The 22,256-nt window shown below is 34.8% G+C and overlaps 1 protein-coding gene across 2 annotated transcripts in view; it reads right to left on the reverse strand.

Annotated features, from left to right (window-relative positions):
• The window catches only part of LOC117660245 (cytochrome P450 2J5-like), an 88,048-nt gene that overhangs the window by 47,247 nt on the left and 18,545 nt on the right, over nt 1–22,256 (reverse strand). For both annotated transcript variants that reach the window (XM_087872412.1, XM_087872411.1), the window contains exon 3: nt 19,094–19,250. In XM_087872412.1, the coding sequence (XP_087728538.1) occupies nt 19,094–19,250 (157 nt within the window). The remainder of the gene's footprint in view (nt 1–19,093; nt 19,251–22,256) is intronic.

Genomic DNA, 22,256 nt, shown 5'->3' on the forward strand with positions numbered 1-22,256 from the left:
TCCATCCATCCATCCATCCACCCACTTATCTACCTATCCATCTATCTGTCTATATCTATCTAACTAGCTAGCTAGTTTTCTCAGTGTACATTTCTCAGTATAAACTAAGAATTCGGTTTCGCATGAGAATTTTTATATTGGATGTATTCATGAAACAAAATATTAGGGCAGTGGTCCCGAACCTTTTTGGCTCCTGGGACCAGTTTTGTGGAAGATAATTTTCCCATGGACCAGGAAGGAGGGATCCTTTCACCTAGATCCCATGCATGTGTAGATAAAGCTTCACTTTATCTATCTATCTATCTATCTATCTATCACTATCTCTATCTTCTATCAATCTCTGTCTATTTTCTATCTATCTATCTATCTATCTATCATCTATCACTATCTCTATCTTCTATCAATCTCTGTCTATTTTCTATCTATCTATATCTATCTATCTATCATCTATCACTATCTCTATATTCTATCAATCTCTCTGCCTATCTTCTATCTATCTATCTATCTATCTATCTATCTATCTATCTATCTATCATCTATCACTATTTTCTATCAATCTCTCTGTCTATCTTCTATCTATCTATCACTATCTCTATCTTCTATCAATCTCTGTCTATTTTCTATCTATCTATATCTATCTATCTATCATCTATCGCCATCTCTATCTTCTATCAATCTCTGTCTATTTTCTATCTATCTATCTATCTATCTATCTATCTATCATCTATCACTATCTCTATCTTCTATCAATCTCTGTCTATTTTCTATCTATCTATATCTATCTATCTATCATCTATCACCATCTCTATCTTCTATCAATCTCTGTCTATTTTCTATCTATCTATCTATCTATCTATCTATCTATCTATCACTATCTCTATTTTCTATCAATCTCTCTGTCTATCTTCTATCTATCTATCTATCTATCTATCTATCTATCACTATCTCTATCTTCTATCAATCTCTGTCTATTTTCTATCTATCTATATCTATCTATCTATCACTATCTCTATCTTCTATCAATCTCTGTCTATTTTCTATCTATCTATCTATCTATCTATCTATCTATCTATCTATCATCTATCACTATCTCTATCTTCTATCAATCTCTGTCTATTTTCTATCTATCTATATCTATCTATCTATCATCTATCACTATCTCTATATTCTATCAATCTCTCTGCCTATCTTCTATCTATCTATCTATCTATCTATCTATCTATCTATCTATCTATCTATCATCTATCACTATTTTCTATCAATCTCTCTGTCTATCTTCTATCTATCTATCACTATCTCTATATTCTATCAATCTCTCTGCCTATCTTCTATCTATCTATCTATCTATCTATCTATCTATCTATCTATCTATCACTATCTCTATTTTCTATCAATCTCTCTGTCTATCTTCTATCTATCTATCTATCTATCTATCACTATCTCTATCTTCTATCAATCTATCTATCTATCTATCTATCTATCTATCTATCTATCACTATCTCTATCTTCTATCAATCTCTGTCTATTTTCTATCTATCTATATCTATCTATCTATCACTATCTCTATCTTCTATCAATCTCTGTCTATTTTCTATCTATCTATCTATCTATCTATCTATCTATCTATCTATCTATCTATCTATCATCTATCACTATCTCTATCTTCTATCAATCTCTGTCTATTTTCTATCTATCTATATCTATCTATCTATCATCTATCACTATCTCTATATTCTATCAATCTCTCTGCCTATCTTCTATCTATCTATCTATCTATCTATCTATCTATCTATCTATCATCTATCACTATTTTCTATCAATCTCTCTGTCTATCTTCTATCTATCTATCACTATCTCTATCTTCTATCAATCTCTGTCTATTTTCTATCTATCTATATCTATCTATCTATCATCTATCACCATCTCTATCTTCTATCAATCTCTGTCTATTTTCTATCTATCTATCTATCTATCTATCTATCTATCTATCTATCTATCTATCATCTATCACTATCTCTATCTTCTATCAATCTCTGTCTATTTTCTATCTATCTATATCTATCTATCTATCATCTATCACTATCTCTATATTCTATCAATCTCTCTGCCTATCTTCTATCTATCATCTATCTATCTATCTATCTATCTATCTATCTATCTATCTATCTATCACTATCTCTATTTTCTATCAATCTCTCTGTCTATCTTCTATCTATCCATCTATCTATCTATCTATCTATCTATCTATCTATCTATCACTATCTCTATCTTCTATCAATCTCTGTCTATTTTCTATCTATCTATATCTATCTATCTATCTATCTATCACTATCTCTATCTTCTATCAATCTCTGTCTATTTTCTATCTATCTATATCTATCTATCTATCATCTATCACTATCTCTATATTCTATCAATCTCTCTGCCTATCTTCTATCTATCTATCTATCTATCTATCTATCTATCTATCTATCTGCCTATCTTCTATCTATCTATCATCTATCACTATTTTCTATCAATCTCTCTGTCTATCTTCTATCTATCTATCTATCTATCTATCTATCTATCACTATCTCTATCTTCTATCAATCTCTGTCTATTTTCTATCTATCTATCTATCTATCTATCATCTATCACTATCTCTATCTTCTATCAATCTCTCTGCCTATCTTCTATCTATCTATCTATCTATCTATCTATCTATCTATCTATCTATCATCTATCACTATTTTCTATCAATCTCTCTGTCTATCTTCTATCTATCTATCTATCTATCTATCTATCTATCTATCTATCTATCACTATCTCTATCTTCTATCAATCTCTGTCTATTTTCTATCTATCTATCTATCTATCTATCTATCTATCATCTATCACTATCTCTATCTTCTATCAATCTCTGTCTATTTTCTATCTATCTATATCTATCTATCTATCATCTATCACTATCTCTATATTCTATCAATCTCTCTGCCTATCTTCTATCTATCTATCTATCTATCTATCTATCTATCTATCTATCATCTATCACTATTTTCTATCAATCTCTCTGTCTATCTTCTATCTATCTATCTATCTATCTATCTATCTATCTATCATCTATCTATCTATCTATCTATCTATCATCTATCACTATTTTCTATCAATCTCTCTGTCTGTCTGTCTATCTATCTATCTATCTATCTATCTATCTATCTATCTATCATCTATCTATCTATCATCTATCACTATCTCTATATTCTATCAATCTCTCTGTCTATCTTCTATCTATCCATCCATCCATCCATCCATCCACCCACTTATCTACCTATCCATCTATCTGTCTATATCTATCTAACTAGCTAGCTAGTTTTCTCAGTGTACATTTCTCAGTATAAACTAAGAATTCGGTTTCGCATGAGAATTTTTATATTGGATGTATTCATGAAACAAAATATTAGGGCAGTGGTCCCGAACCTTTTTGGCTCCTGGGACCAGTTTTGTGGAAGATAATTTTCCCATGGACCAGGAAGGAGGGATCCTTTCACCTAGATCCCATGCATGTGTAGATAAAGCTTCACTTTATCTATCTATCTATCTATCTATCTATCACTATCTCTATCTTCTATCAATCTCTGTCTATTTTCTATCTATCTATCTATCTATCTATCATCTATCACTATCTCTATCTTCTATCAATCTCTGTCTATTTTCTATCTATCTATATCTATCTATCTATCATCTATCACTATCTCTATATTCTATCAATCTCTCTGCCTATCTTCTATCTATCTATCTATCTATCTATCTATCTATCTATCTATCTATCATCTATCACTATTTTCTATCAATCTCTCTGTCTATCTTCTATCTATCTATCACTATCTCTATCTTCTATCAATCTCTGTCTATTTTCTATCTATCTATATCTATCTATCTATCATCTATCGCCATCTCTATCTTCTATCAATCTCTGTCTATTTTCTATCTATCTATCTATCTATCTATCTATCTATCATCTATCACTATCTCTATCTTCTATCAATCTCTGTCTATTTTCTATCTATCTATATCTATCTATCTATCATCTATCACCATCTCTATCTTCTATCAATCTCTGTCTATTTTCTATCTATCTATCTATCTATCTATCTATCTATCTATCACTATCTCTATTTTCTATCAATCTCTCTGTCTATCTTCTATCTATCTATCTATCTATCTATCTATCTATCACTATCTCTATCTTCTATCAATCTCTGTCTATTTTCTATCTATCTATATCTATCTATCTATCACTATCTCTATCTTCTATCAATCTCTGTCTATTTTCTATCTATCTATCTATCTATCTATCTATCTATCTATCTATCATCTATCACTATCTCTATCTTCTATCAATCTCTGTCTATTTTCTATCTATCTATATCTATCTATCTATCATCTATCACTATCTCTATATTCTATCAATCTCTCTGCCTATCTTCTATCTATCTATCTATCTATCTATCTATCTATCTATCTATCTATCTATCATCTATCACTATTTTCTATCAATCTCTCTGTCTATCTTCTATCTATCTATCACTATCTCTATATTCTATCAATCTCTCTGCCTATCTTCTATCTATCTATCTATCTATCTATCTATCTATCTATCTATCTATCACTATCTCTATTTTCTATCAATCTCTCTGTCTATCTTCTATCTATCTATCTATCTATCTATCACTATCTCTATCTTCTATCAATCTATCTATCTATCTATCTATCTATCTATCTATCTATCACTATCTCTATCTTCTATCAATCTCTGTCTATTTTCTATCTATCTATATCTATCTATCTATCACTATCTCTATCTTCTATCAATCTCTGTCTATTTTCTATCTATCTATCTATCTATCTATCTATCTATCTATCTATCTATCTATCTATCATCTATCACTATCTCTATCTTCTATCAATCTCTGTCTATTTTCTATCTATCTATATCTATCTATCTATCATCTATCACTATCTCTATATTCTATCAATCTCTCTGCCTATCTTCTATCTATCTATCTATCTATCTATCTATCTATCTATCTATCATCTATCACTATTTTCTATCAATCTCTCTGTCTATCTTCTATCTATCTATCACTATCTCTATCTTCTATCAATCTCTGTCTATTTTCTATCTATCTATATCTATCTATCTATCATCTATCACCATCTCTATCTTCTATCAATCTCTGTCTATTTTCTATCTATCTATCTATCTATCTATCTATCTATCTATCTATCTATCTATCATCTATCACTATCTCTATCTTCTATCAATCTCTGTCTATTTTCTATCTATCTATATCTATCTATCTATCATCTATCACTATCTCTATATTCTATCAATCTCTCTGCCTATCTTCTATCTATCATCTATCTATCTATCTATCTATCTATCTATCTATCTATCTATCTATCACTATCTCTATTTTCTATCAATCTCTCTGTCTATCTTCTATCTATCCATCTATCTATCTATCTATCTATCTATCTATCTATCTATCACTATCTCTATCTTCTATCAATCTCTGTCTATTTTCTATCTATCTATATCTATCTATCTATCTATCTATCACTATCTCTATCTTCTATCAATCTCTGTCTATTTTCTATCTATCTATATCTATCTATCTATCATCTATCACTATCTCTATATTCTATCAATCTCTCTGCCTATCTTCTATCTATCTATCTATCTATCTATCTATCTATCTATCTATCTGCCTATCTTCTATCTATCTATCATCTATCACTATTTTCTATCAATCTCTCTGTCTATCTTCTATCTATCTATCTATCTATCTATCTATCTATCACTATCTCTATCTTCTATCAATCTCTGTCTATTTTCTATCTATCTATCTATCTATCTATCATCTATCACTATCTCTATCTTCTATCAATCTCTGTCTATTTTCTATCTATCTATATCTATCTATCTATCATCTATCACTATCTCTATATTCTATCAATCTCTCTGCCTATCTTCTATCTATCTATCTATCTATCTATCTATCTATCTATCTATCTGCCTATCTTCTATCTATCTATCATCTATCACTATTTTCTATCAATCTCTCTGTCTATCTTCTATCTATCTATCTATCTATCTATCTATCTATCTATCACTATCTCTATCTTCTATCAATCTCTGTCTATTTTCTATCTATCTATCTATCTATCTATCATCTATCACTATCTCTATCTTCTATCAATCTCTGTCTATTTTCTATCTATCTATATCTATCTATCTATCATCTATCACTATCTCTATATTCTATCAATCTCTCTGCCTATCTTCTATCTATCTATCTATCTATCTATCTATCTATCTATCTATCTATCATCTATCACTATTTTCTATCAATCTCTCTGTCTATCTTCTATCTATCTATCTATCTATCTATCTATCTATCATCTATCTATCTATCTATCATCTATCACTATTTTCTATCAATCTCTCTGTCTGTCTGCCTATCTTCTATCTATCTATCTATCTATCTATCTATCTATCTATCACTATCTCTATTTTCTATCAATCTCTCTGTCTATCTTCTATCTATCTATCTATCTATCTATCTATCTATCTATCTATCACTATCTCTATCTTCTATCAATCTCTGTCTATTTTCTATCTATCTATATCTATCTATCTATCACTATCTCTATCTTCTATCAATCTCTGTCTATTTTCTATCTATCTATCTATCTATCTATCTATCTATCTATCTATCTATCTATCATCTATCACTATCTCTATCTTCTATCAATCTCTGTCTATTTTCTATCTATCTATATCTATCTATCTATCATCTATCACTATCTCTATATTCTATCAATCTCTCTGCCTATCTTCTATCTATCTATCTATCTATCTATCTATCTATCTATCTATCTATCATCTATCACTATTTTCTATCAATCTCTCTGTCTATCTTCTATCTATCTATCACTATCTCTATCTTCTATCAATCTCTGTCTATTTTCTATCTATCTATATCTATCTATCTATCATCTATCACCATCTCTATCTTCTATCAATCTCTGTCTATTTTCTATCTATCTATCTATCTATCTATCTATCTATCTATCTATCTATCATCTATCACTATCTCTATGTTCTATCAATCTCTGTCTATTTTCTATCTATCTATATCTATCTATCTATCATCTATCACCATCTCTATCTTCTATCAATCTCTGTCTATTTTCTATCTATCTATCTATCTATCTATCTATCTATCTATCTATCTATCTATCATCTATCACTATCTCTATGTTCTATCAATCTCTGTCTATTTTCTATCTATCTATATCTATCTATCTATCATCTATCACTATCTCTATATTCTATCAATCTCTCTGCCTATCTTCTATCTATCATCTATCTATCTATCTATCTATCTATCTATCTATCTATCTATCTATCACTATCTCTATTTTCTATCAATCTCTGTCTATCTTCTATCTATCTATCTATCTATCTATCTATCTATCTATCTATCACTATCTCTATCTTCTATCAATCTCTGTCTATTTTCTATCTATCTATATCTATCTATCTATCATCTATCACTATCTCTATATTCTATCAATCTCTCTGCCTATCTTCTATCTATCTATCTATCTATCTATCTATCTATCTATCTATCATCTATCTATCTATCTATCATCTATCACTATTTTCTATCAATCTCTCTGTCTGTCTATCTATCTATCTATCTATCTATCTATCTATCTATCTATCTATCTATCTATCTATCTATCATCTATCTATCTATCATCTATCACTATCTCTATATTCTATCAATCTCTCTGTCTATCTTCTATCTATCCATCCATCCATCCATCCATCCACCCACTTATCTACCTATCCATCTATCTGTCTATATCTATCTAACTAGCTAGCTAGTTTTCTCAGTGTACATTTCTCAGTATAAACTAAGAATTCGGTTTGGCATGAGAATTTTTATATTGGATGTATTCATGAAACAAAATATTAGGGCAGTGGTCCCGAACCTTTTTGGCTCCTGGGACCAGTTTTGTGGAAGATAATTTTCCCATGGACCAGGAAGGAGGGATCCTTTCACCTAGATCCCATGCATGTGTAGATAAAGCTTCACTTTATCTATCTATCTATCTATCTATCTATCACTATCTCTATCTTCTATCAATCTCTGTCTATTTTCTATCTATCTATATCTATCTATCTATCATCTATCACCATCTCTATCTTCTATCAATCTCTGTCTATTTTCTATCTATCTATCTATCTATCTATCTATCATCTATCACTATCTCTATCTTCTATCAATCTCTGTCTATTTTCTATCTATCTATATCTATCTATCTATCATCTATCACTATCTCTATATTCTATCAATCTCTCTGCCTATCTTCTATCTATCTATCTATCTATCTATCTATCTATCTATCTATCTATCACTATCTCTATTTTCTATCAATCTCTCTGTCTATCTTCTATCTATCTATCTATCTATCTATCTATCTATCTATCTATCTATCACTATCTCTATCTTCTATCAATCTCTGTCTATTTTCTATCTATCTATATCTATCTATCTATCACTATCTCTATCTTCTATCAATCTCTGTCTATTTTCTATCTATCTATCTATCTATCTATCTATCTATCTATCTATCTATCTATCATCTATCACTATCTCTATCTTCTATCAATCTCTGTCTATTTTCTATCTATCTATATCTATCTATCTATCATCTATCACTATCTCTATATTCTATCAATCTCTCTGCCTATCTTCTATCTATCTATCTATCTATCTATCTATCTATCTATCATCTATCACTATTTTCTATCAATCTCTCTGTCTATCTTCTATCTATCTATCACTATCTCTATATTCTATCAATCTCTCTGCCTATCTTCTATCTATCTATCTATCTATCTATCTATCTATCTATCTATCTATCTATCACTATCTCTATTTTCTATCAATCTCTCTGTCTATCTTCTATCTATCTATCTATCTATCTATCACTATCTCTATCTTCTATCAATCTCTGTCTATTTTCTATCTATCTATATCTATCTATCTATCACTATCTCTATCTTCTATCAATCTCTGTCTATTTTCTATCTATCTATCTATCTATCTATCTATCTATCATCTATCACTATCTCTATCTTCTATCAATCTCTGTCTATTTTCTATCTATCTATATCTATCTATCTATCATCTATCACTATCTCTATATTCTATCAATCTCTCTGCCTATCTTCTATCTATCTATCTATCTATCTATCTATCTATCTATCTATCTATCTATCATCTATCACTATTTTCAATTAATCTCTGTCTATCTTCTATCTATCTATCACTATCTCTATCTTCTATCAATCTCTGTCTATTTTCTATCTATCTATATCTATCTATCTATCATCTATCACCATCTCTATCTTCTATCAATCTCTGTCTATTTTCTATCTATCTATCTATCTATCTATCTATCTATCTATCTATCTATCATCTATCACTATCTCTATCTTCTATCAATCTCTGTCTATTTTCTATCTATCTATATCTATCTATCTATCATCTATCACTATCTCTATATTCTATCAATCTCTCTGCCTATCTTCTATCTATCATCTATCTATCTATCTATCTATCTATCTATCTATCTATCTATCACTATCTCTATTTTCTATCAATCTCTCTGTCTATCTTCTATCTATCTATCTATCTATCTATCTATCTATCTATCTATCACTATCTCTATCTTCTATCAATCTCTGTCTATTTTCTATCTATCTATCTATCTATCTATCTATCTATCTATCTATCTATCTATCTATCATCTATCACTATCTCTATCTTCTATCAATCTCTGTCTATTTTCTATCTATCTATATCTATCTATCTATCATCTATCACTATCTCTATATTCTATCAATCTCTCTGCCTATCTTCTATCTATCTATCTATCTATCTATCTATCTATCTATCTATCTATCTATCTATCATCTATCACTATTTTCTATCAATCTCTCTGTCTATCTTCTATCTATCTATCACTATCTCTATCTTCTATCAATCTCTGTCTATTTTCTATCTATCTATATCTATCTATCTATCATCTATCACCATCTCTATCTTCTATCAATCTCTGTCTATTTTCTATCTATCTATCTATCTATCTATCTATCATCTATCACTATCTCTATCTTCTATCAATCTCTGTCTATTTTCTATCTATCTATATCTATCTATCTATCATCTATCACTATCTCTATATTCTATCAATCTCTCTGCCTATCTTCTATCTATCTATCTATCTATCTATCTATCTATCTATCACTATCTCTATTTTCTATCAATCTCTCTGTCTATCTTCTATCTATCTATCTATCTATCTATCTATCTATCACTATCTCTATCTTCTATCAATCTCTGTCTATTTTCTATCTATCTATATCTATCTATCTATCACTATCTCTATCTTCTATCAATCTCTGTCTATTTTCTATCTATCTATCTATCTATCTATCTATCTATCTATCTATCTATCTATCTATCTATCATCTATCACTATCTCTATCTTCTATCAATCTCTGTCTATTTTCTATCTATCTATATCTATCTATCTATCATCTATCACTATCTCTATATTCTATCAATCTCTCTGCCTATCTTCTATCTATCTATCTATCTATCTATCTATCTATCTATCTATCTATCATCTATCACTATTTTCTATCAATCTCTCTGTCTATCTTCTATCTATCTATCACTATCTCTATATTCTATCAATCTCTCTGCCTATCTTCTATCTATCTATCTATCTATCTATCTATCTATCTATCACTATCTCTATTTTCTATCAATCTCTCTGTCTATCTTCTATCTATCTATCTATCTATCTATCTATCTATCTATCACTATCTCTATCTTCTATCAATCTCTGTCTATTTTCTATCTATCTATATCTATCTATCTATCACTATCTCTATCTTCTATCAATCTCTGTCTATTTTCTATCTATCTATCTATCTATCTATCTATCTATCTATCATCTATCACTATCTCTATCTTCTATCAATCTCTGTCTATTTTCTATCTATCTATATCTATCTATCTATCATCTATCACTATCTCTATATTCTATCAATCTCTCTGCCTATCTTCTATCTATCTATCTATCTATCTATCTATCTATCTATCTATCTATCTATCTATCATCTATCACTATTTTCTATTAATCTCTCTGTCTATCTTCTATCTATCTATCACTATCTCTATCTTCTATCAATCTCTGTCTATTTTCTATCTATCTATATCTATCTATCTATCATCTATCACCATCTCTATCTTCTATCAATCTCTGTCTATTTTCTATCTATCTATCTATCTATCTATCTATCTATCTATCTATCTATCATCTATCACTATCTCTATCTTCTATCAATCTCTGTCTATTTTCTATCTATCTATATCTATCTATCTATCATCTATCACTATCTCTATATTCTATCAATCTCTCTGCCTATCTTCTATCTATCATCTATCTATCTATCTATCTATCTATCTATCTATCTATCTATCTATCTATCACTATCTCTATTTTCTATCAATCTCTCTGTCTATCTTCTATCTATCTATCTATCTATCTATCTATCTATCTATCTATCACTATCTCTATCTTCTATCAATCTCTGTCTATTTTCTATCTATCTATATCTATCTATCTATCTATCTATCACTATCTCTATCTTCTATCAATCTCTGTCTATTTTCTATCTATCTATCTATCTATCTATCTATCTATCTATCTATCTATCATCTATCACTATCTCTATCTTCTATCAATCTCTGTCTATTTTCTATCTATCTATATCTATCTATCTATCATCTATCACTATCTCTATATTCTATCAATCTCTCTGCCTATCTTCTATCTATCTATCTATCTATCTATCTATCTATCTATCTATCTATCATCTATCACTATTTTCTATCAATCTCTCTGTCTATCTTCTATCTATCTATCTATCTATCTATCTATCTATCTATCTATCATCTATCTATCTATCTATCATCTATCACTATTTTCTATCAATCTCTCTGTCTGTCTGTCTATCTATCTATCTATCTATCTATCTATCTATCTATCTATCTATCATCTATCTATCTATCATCTATCACTATCTCTATATTCTATCAATCTCTCTGTCTATCTTCTATCTATCCATCCATCCATCCATCCATCCACCCACTTATCTACCTATCCATCTATCTGTCTATATCTATCTAACTAGCTAGCTAGTTTTCTCAGTGTACATTTCTCAGTATAAACTAAGAATTCGGTTTGGCATGAGAATTTTTATATTGGATGTATTCATGAAACAAAATATTAGGGCAGTGGTCCCGAACCTTTTTGGCTCCTGGGACCAGTTTTGTGGAAGATAATTTTCCCATGGACCAGGAAGGAGGGATCCTTTCACCTAGATCCCATGCATGTGTAGATAAAGCTTCACTTTATCTATCTATCTATCAACTATCACTATTTTCTATCAATCTCTCGATCGTCTATCTATCTATCTATCTATCTATCTATCTATCTATCTATCATCTATCACTATCTCTATCTTCTATCAATCTCTGTCTATTTTCTATCTATCTATATCTATCTATCTATCATCTATCACCATCTCTATATTCTATCAATCTCTCTGCCTATCTTCTAGCTATCTATCTATCATCTATCACTATTTTCTATCAATCTCTCTGTCTATCTTCTCTCTATCTATCTATCTATCTATCTATCTATCTATCTATCTATCACTATCTCTATCTTCTATCAATCTCTGTCTATTTTCTATCTATCTATCTATCTATCTATCTATCTATCTATCACTATCTCTATCTTCTATCAATCTCTGTCTATTTTCTATCTATCTATATCTATCTATCTATCATCTATCACTATCTCTATATTCTATCAATCTCTCTGCCTATCTTCTATCTATCTATCTATCTATCTATCTATCTATCTATCTATCTATCATCTATCACTATTTTCTATCAATCTCTCTGTCTATCTTCTATCTATCTATCTATCTATCACTATCTCTATCTTCTATCAATCTCTGTCTATTTTCTATCTATCTATCTATCTATCTATCTATCTATCTATCTATCATCTATCACTATCTCTATCTTCTATCAATCTCTGTCTATTTTCTATCTATCTATATCTATCTATCTATCATCTATCACTATCTCTATATTCTATCAATCTCTCTGCCTATCTTCTATCTATCTATCTATCTATCTATCTATCTATCTATCTATCTATCATCTATCACTATTTTCTATCAATCTCTCTGTCTATCTTCTATCTATCTATCTATCTATCTATCTATCTATCTATCTATCATCTATCTATCTATCTATCATCTATCACTATTTTCTATCAATCTCTCTGTCTGTCTATCTATCTATCTATCTATCTATCTATCTATCTATCTATCTATCTATCTATCATCTATCTATCTATCATCTATCACTATCTCTATATTCTATCAATCTCTCTGTCTATCTTCTATCTATCCATCCATCCATCCATCCATCCACCCACTTATCTACCTATCCATCTATCTGTCTATATCTATCTAACTAGCTAGCTAGTTTTCTCAGTGTACATTTCTCAGTATAAACTAAGAATTCGGTTTGGCATGAGAATTTTTATATTGGATGTATTCATGAAACAAAATATTAGGGCAGTGGTCCCGAACCTTTTTGGCTCCTGGGACCAGTTTTGTGGAAGATAATTTTCCCATGGACCAGGAAGGAGGGATCCTTTCACCTAGATCCCATGCATGTGTAGATAAAGCTTCACTTTATCTATCTATCTATCAACTATCACTATTTTCTATCAATCTCTCGATCGTCTATCTATCTGTCTATCTATCTATCTATCTATCTATCTATCTATCTATCATCTATCACTATCTCTATCTTCTATCAATCTCTGTCTATTTTCTATCTATCTATATCTATCTATCTATCATCTATCACCATCTCTATATTCTATCAATCTCTCTGCCTATCTTCTATCTATCTATCTATCATCTATCACTATTTTCTATCAATCTCTCTGTCTATCTTCTCTCTATCTATCTATCTATCTATCTATCTATCTATCTATCTATCTATCATCTATCACTATTTTCTATCAATCTCTCTGTCTATCTATCTATCTATCTATCTATCTATCTATCTATCTATCTATCTATCATCTATCACTATTTTCTATCAATCTCTCTGTCTGTCTGTCTATCTATCTATCTATCTATCTATCTATCTATCTATCTATCTATCTTCTATCTATCTATCCATACATCCATCCATCCATCCACCCACTTATCTACCTATCCATCTATCTGTCTATATCTAACTAGCTAGCTGGTTTTCTCAGTGTACATTTCTCAGTATAAACTAAGAATTCGGTTTGGCATGAGAATTTTTATATTGGATGTATTCATGAAACAAAATATTAGGGCAGTGGTCCCGAACCTTTTTGGCTCCTGGGACCAGTTTTGTGGAAGATAATTTTCCCATGGACCAGGAAGGAGGGATCCTTTCACCTAGATCCCATGCATGTGTAGATAAAGCTTCACTTTATCTATCTATCTATCAACTATCACTATTTTCTATCAATCTCTCTATCGTCTATCTATCTATCTATCTATCTATCTATCTATCTATCTATCATCTATCACTATCTCTATCTTCTATCAATCTCTGTCTATTTTCTATCTATCTATATCTATCTATCTATCATCTATCACCATCTCTATATTCTATCAATCTCTCTGCCTATCTTCTATCTATCTATCTATCTATCATCTATCACTATCTCTATCTTCTATCAATCTCTCTGTCTATCTTCTATCTATCTATCCATACATCCATCCATCCATCCACCCACTTATCTACCTATCCATCTATCTGTCTATATCTAACTAGCTAGCTGGTTTTCTCAGTGTACATTTCTCAGTATAAATTAAGAATTCGGTTTGGCATGAGAATTTTTATATTGGATGTATTCATGAAACAAAATATTAGGGAAGTGGTCCCGAACCTTTTTGGCTCTTGGGACCAGTTTTGTGGAAGATAATTTTCCCATGGACCAGGAAGGAGGGATCCTTTCACCTAGATCCCATGCATGTGTAGATAAAGCTTCACTTGCTCGCCCAATGCTTGTGCAGGCCAGTTCCCCACAGACTGTGAAAAGGTACTGGTTCATGGAGCAGAGTTTGGGACCCCTGCCATAGGGGAAGAGGGACTGCTTAAAATGTAGAAGGATACTACAAATGCACAGAAAAATATGCAAAAGCGTGTACGCACATGCACATGCACACACACACACACATTTCAGCATTTGCAGGGGTGAAATGCTCCCGGTTCAGACCGGATCATCCGATCTGGTAGCAATGGCGGCGGGTGATTTGGAGAACCAGTAGCAAAAATCCCTGTCCCCCCCATGCCCAGCTGAGTCACGCGATCATCAGAGGCTGTTTTTTTTACTTTTAAAAGCATTTCTTCTACAACCTCTTTGGCCGAAAAAATGCTTTTAAAAGTTTTTTTAAAAAAGCCTCTGATGATCGCGCAGTTCAGCTGGGATCATCAGAGGCTTTTCAAAGCATTTTTTTCTGCAACCCCTTCGGCCGAAGAGGCTGTAGAAAAAAAAATGCCTATAAAAGCCTCTGGGGACTTGCCTGAACGTCAGAGACTTCTAAAAGCATTTTTTTCTGAAACCTCTTAAGGTTGTAGAAAAAATGCTTTTAAAAGTAAAAAAAAAAGTTGGCCACGCCCACCCAGTCACATTACCCCCACCCACCAAGCCACACCCACAGAAGCCACACCCACAGAACCAGTAAGCCACACCCACAGAACCAGTAGTAACAAATTTTGGATTTTACCCCTGAGCATTTGGTATTGAAAACAAAAATATCCTTAAGTGATTACAAAAATTCAAGTTATTAACTGACAAACTGAAAAAATAAAAGCCAATGACTACGCTAATAAAATACTACAAAAGGCAGATCACAACTAACTTTAAAAAAAAGAGGGTGAATTCATAAAATTATGCAAATTTTGCTTTTGTATGGAAATCCTTTGGAATAGCCTTGCACTGATTTGCTCACTTCCTACTCACTTTAATATCTATCTGCTCACTTCCTACTCGCTTTCATATCTATCAAGTGTTTAGTGAAAAAGAAGTAATGTCTAAATCAATGTATAAATGGAATGGACCAGATAGAAAGCAATGGAAATGTACAATAATTTGGTGTAAAGTAAAGTAAGCAGTATTTCTTTTGCCTATAAATCATTTTGCTACTATACCTTCCCCCATGCTATTAATAACATTAACACGAATTATGACATAATCGGGAGTTCATGGCTTCCATGACGGCCATGGACCTGACCCAGTTAGTTCAAGGCCCAACTCACATAGGGGGACACACTCTGGATCTGATTTTTGCCTCTGGTCAGTGGTTGAATGATCTTGGTAGAGGGGACCTAGATATTAAACCCTTGTCATGGACAGATCATTCGCTCCTCCAACTAGACTTTCCTACCGCCTTCTCCCACCGCAGGGAGACGGAGCCAACTAGATGGTTCCGTCCCAGGCGCCTGATGGACCCCGAAAGGTTCCTGACGGAGCTTGGGCCGTTCCCTGAGACCCTAACACACGACTCGACTGAAGAGCTGGTGGCCGCCTGGGAAAGGGCGGCCGCCGGAGCTTTGGACCGCGTCGTGCCTTTGCGGCCTCTGACCCGATGCCGATCTCAACTGGCTCCTTGGTTTTCTGAGGAGCTGAGAGAGATGAAGCGTCGGAAAAGACGCCTAGAGAGCATTTGGAGGACTAGTCAATCCGATTCCGACCGGACACAGGTGAGGTCTTATATCAAGACCTACCTAGTGGCGATAAAAGCGTCAAAGTCTAACCATTTTTCCGCTCTTATCGCATCTGCAGAGAACCGCCCAGCCGCCTTGTTTAGGGTGACCCACTCCCTTCTCCGGGGGGGAGTGCGGGAAGATCCCTTGCAGGGTCGTGCTGAGGATTTTGTACAGTTCCTGCATGATAAAGTCGCTCGGATTCGGGATGGCTTGGACTCCAACTGGATGAGTCCGCGGGAGGAGACGAGGGCAGGTCTTGAGAATGTTATCTGGGAGGAGTTTGATCCTGTGATTCCCGAGGATGTGGACAGGGTTCTGGGTAAGATTAGTGCCGCCACGTGTTTATTGGACCCGTGTCCCTCCTGGTTGGTGCTGGCCTCCCGGGAGGTTACACGAGGCTGGCTCCAGGGGATTATAAGTGCTTCTTTGAGTGAGGGTGCCTTTCCTGCCACCTTGAAAGAGGCGGTAGTGAGGCCCCTCCTCAAGAAGCCTTCCCTGGACCCGGCTGAATTAGCTAACTATCGTCCAGTCTCCAACCTTCGTTTTGTGGCGAAGGTTGTTGAGAGCGTGGTGGCACGACAACTTCCCCGGCACCTGGATGAAGCTATCTATCTGGACCCGTACCAGTCGGGCTTCAGGCAGGGGTACAGCACAGAAACGGCATTGGTCGTGTTGGTGGATGATCTCTGGAGGGCTCGGGACAGGGGTTGCTCCTCTGTCCTAGTCCTATTAGACCTCTCAGCGGCTTTTGATACCATCGACCATGGTATCATGCTGCAGCGGTTGAGGGGGTTAGGAATAGGGGGCACCGTTCTGCGGTGGTTCTCCTCCTTCCTCTCCGACCGCTCGCAGTTTGTGTTGGCAGGGGGACAGAGGTCGACCTCGAGGCATCTCGCATGGGGAGTGCCGCAAGGGTCAGTCCTCTCGCCTCTCCTGTTCAACATTTATGTGAAGCCGCTGGGTGAGATCATCCGTGGTTTTGGGGTGAAGTGTCATCTGTACGCTGACGATACTCAGCTGTACATCTCCACCCCAGACCACCCCAACGATGCCCTTGATGTGATGTCCCGCTGCCTGGAGGCCGTGCGGGCCTGGATGGGGAGGAACAGGCTCAGACTCAACCCCTCCAAGACCGAGTGGCTGTGGCTTCCAGCGCCCCGATATAGTCAGCAGGTGCCATCGCTGACTATTGGGGGTGAATCCTTGCCCCCCACAGAGAGGGCTCGCAATCTGGGTGTCCTCCTGGACGCACGGCTGTCTTTAGAAGAGCACATGACGGCCGTGGCCAGGGGGGCCTTTTATCAGGTTCGCCTGATTCGCCAGTTGCAGCCCTTTCTGGATCGGGACGCCTTGCGCACGGTCACTCACGCCCTTGTCACCTCCCGGTTGGACTATTGTAATGCTCTCTACATGGGGCTCCCCTTGAAGAGCACTCGGAGGCTCCAACTGGTCCAGAATGCGGCCGCGCGGGTGGTTATGGGTGCAACTAGTTGCGCCCATGTGACACCCCTCCTGCGCGAGCTGCACTGGCTCCCAGTGGTCTTCCGGGTGCGATTCAAGGTGTTGGTTACCACCTTTAAAGCGCTCCATGGCATAGGATCCGGGTACCTTCTTCTGCCACCAATAGAAGACCGACTTCTGCCACCAATAGCCTCCCACCGACCAGTCCGCTCCCACAGAGAGGGTCTCCTCAGGGTGCCATCGGCCAAGTTATGTCGGCTGGCGACACCCAGGGGGAGGGCCTTCTCTGTGGGAGCCCCAGCCCTGTGGAATGAACTGCCCCCGGAAATACGTAAGATCTCCGACCTCCGGGTGTTTCGCTGCGCTCTGAAGACCCTGTTGTTCCGCCAGGCCGGGCTATTAACATAACGTTTTAAATTGGGGTATTTTAAATTTCTGGGATTTTAATTGGAGCCTAATTATTTAATGATTTTAAATCTTAACTGTTGTTTTGTTTCTGTGTTTTTAAATAGGCTGTACACTGCCCTGAGTCCTTCGGGAGAAGGGCGGTATAGAAATAAAATAATAATAATAATAATAATAATAATAATAATAATAATAATAATAATAATAATATGGTAATTTATGTACAATTTCTTATTACTTGCACTTACCTTTTCCAGAAGGCGACAAGAAAGGATCGTCTGGTCGGTCAGAAAATGCATCTGAGAAGCCGGTCATTCCTTCTTTCACAGCTTTGAATCCAGATAGCACTATTACAAGGTGAGATCCAGCCCACATGGTGTATATATTTCCATATTGCTTTACATGCTGCCAAATGAATCAATATTGAGCAAGGTTATAATCAAATGAAACAGATTATTTGAAAGTAATATGCCACCTACACTCTTTCCTACATTCTTAGATCGAAGACATCTGGAAGTTGAGTCTTGGCAAATGTGCTTCTTTTCTTGTTGGTTCAAAATATTTTATTGCTTATTCTAGTAGCTTCTAGTAGCGTCTGAGAAAGTTGGTTAGGGGACCCCATATATGTCCACCAGGGAGGTTCCATTTCTCACCTAATCTGAACCGGCACATTAAACCAGTAGGCGGAGAGTCTTTGGGATGTAAATATTCCAACTCCTAAATCCTTTATCGTAGGTGGTCCTTAAGTGTGGCTTCTCTGGAGAAGCTGTGAAGGGATCTGAATCTTCCTGAGACTGAGGAAAGAACAGCAATACTGAACCATTCGTTCATTATCTGATGGGCTGCAACCTGAATTAAGATTGGCCACAAGAAGGTTTATGTCTTGTATATTAGCTAGTAAGTCAACTGACATCCGCATCATATCTATTCTATACCATGACATGTGTCTGTTTGAGTAAAATGTGTATTGCTTTCCCTTCGGATATCTTCTTCTCCAAGCATCTTGAATGCTTAATTCCTCCACCATTGTAAAGAAAGGTTTTTGGAAGAGTTTTTCTAGGCTTCTTATTTGTCTTTGTAGTTTTGTAGTCCAGATCAGCTTCTATTATTGCATTGAAATCACCTATCATACAAATATTTTCATACTCAAATTCTATTATTTTCCTGTGTAGTTTTCCATAAAAGTATTCTTGATTGTTATTTGGGGCATATATTGCCACTAAAAGTATTTGTTTATAGTTCATTGTTACTTCCACCATTAAAATCCTCCCTTCTTCATCGGCAAAGAGTCTGGTAACATCCATTCAGACTACAGGGTGCCTTACAACACTGCTGCTTTTCTCATAACTAATATAGTAAAGTGTTCTCTGGCTTCTCTCAGACCAAGAGAAAAATAGGAATTTTTTCTCTCTCTAGCTGAAACAGTTCTCTAAGAATTCACATATCTCACTCGGAAGACAGTCATGAACCATATTCCCAGCTCATAAACTGTTTTTTCCCCTATTTTTGTTCTCCTCTCTATTACTGTTGCTTGGAGATACCACTAATTTAAGTAAAAACCTATTGGTGCTTCCTTCCCAAAATAGAATCTTGATGTTTCTGTATTATTTTAGCATCCCAAAATAATTCTACAGGATTCAGCCACTTAAAAAGAATCTGCTACAACTTCTTGAATGTTATGGTTCTTTAACCTACATCTTGAGTTGAATGTTTCTTTTACCTCTGATTTTTTATTTGATGAAATAGTGTAATCCAGTAGAAGAATATATATTATTTAGAAAATGTTGTTTCAACTTGATTTAGCATGCAATTATGATGGTGCCTATTGGAGGAATATTGCTACAGTATGATAATTCCACCAACAGTATTACCCAACTCAATAATGCTACCCTTTACAGTGCTCCATCAAAGTTATTTCTGAACACTAAAATTTAGGTAGGATAACGTGCCAGAAGTGGAGAGGTAGTTCAGTTAAACTTTTTAAGCACCAATAGCTAGGTCTTACTATACCGTGTGTATATCACCTTTATGCACGTGAAGCAACTGAACAAAAATGATGATCCAAGATGGCGCCGCCAAAGGCTGCCTCGGTGAAATGCTCTCTAATGGTTTCTTTGTTTTTAATTATTCGCTGCGACTCACTAGAGATTTCTTATTCATGAGACCATCTGCTAAAAATTAAGCAACGTTTCTTTAAGGAGCAGCTTTCTGTGATCTTACACCCCCCTCTACAAACGTCTCTACAAACATGGAGGAGATTCTAACACAGGAAGAAGCAATTTCCCCAGAGTCATGGATTACCAAATAAACCAAATGGAAGAAGCGAAGAAAGAGAGATAAAAGGGTGGGGATTTTAAACAAATTAAGGAATAGGAGAAATAAAACTCCTCTGCCTTCAATTTTCCTAACCAACATATGTTCACTTGCTAATAAGATGGATGAAATACTCCTTTTAAACAGATACAATTCTGACTTTTACAATTCAACAGCCCTATGCTTCTCTGAAACCTGGTTAAATGAATCAATTGAAGATAACAGACTGCATATCCCAGGGTTTCAGATTCAATGATCAGATAGAATTGCAGAAATATCTGGTAAAAAGAAGGGAGGAGGCTTATGCTTATATATCAACAATAGCTGGTCTCAGGATATAACTATAATATATAAATTCTGTGACGAAAACCTAGAGACATTAATTATCAACTGCAAACCATACTATTCGCCTCGTGAATTTTCCTCATTTCTTCTAATTGCTGTTTATGTCCCACCACAAGCCTGTGTAAACAAGGCATTATGAATTCTAGCTGTATCAAATTATGGAGGTTGAAGCCAAATACCCTGATTCACTGGTTATTATTTTGGGAGATCTAAGCAAGGCAAACTTAAGGAAAGAACTACCAAAATATTTTCAACGTGTCAATTGTCCCACTAGAAGCAAGAATACTTTAGACCCATGATGGCGAACCTATGGCATGCATGCCACAGGTGGCACACATAGTCATATCAGTGGGCACACCAGCTCAACTCTGGCACACATGCATGGGCCTTCCAGCTGATTTTCGGGCCTTCTTGGCCCACCAGAAGTAGGGAAACAGGCTGTTTCCTGACTCTGGAGGGCCTGGGGGTGGGTGTGGAAGGCCCGTTTTTCTTTCTCACCTGACTCCAGATTTTTTCTATGCATCTGGGAAGGGTGAAAACAGCCTTTTCCACTCCCTTGGAGGCCCTCCGAAGGCCTGAAACAGCCCATTTCCCAGCTCCCGGTGGGACAGGAAGCGATGTTTTTTGCTGTCCCCAGCCTCCAGAGCCTCTCTAGGAGTCTCTGGAGTTGGGGACAGCAAAAAAACATCCCTCCAGAGCCTCTCTAGGAGTCTCTGGAGCTGGGGACAGCAAAAAACGTCACTTCCTGTCCCA

Source organism: Pantherophis guttatus, chromosome 6 (assembly GCF_059756535.1).
Source record: "Pantherophis guttatus breed Tessera chromosome 6, ASM5975653v1, whole genome shotgun sequence".
Lineage (NCBI taxonomy): Eukaryota > Metazoa > Chordata > Lepidosauria > Squamata > Colubridae > Pantherophis > Pantherophis guttatus.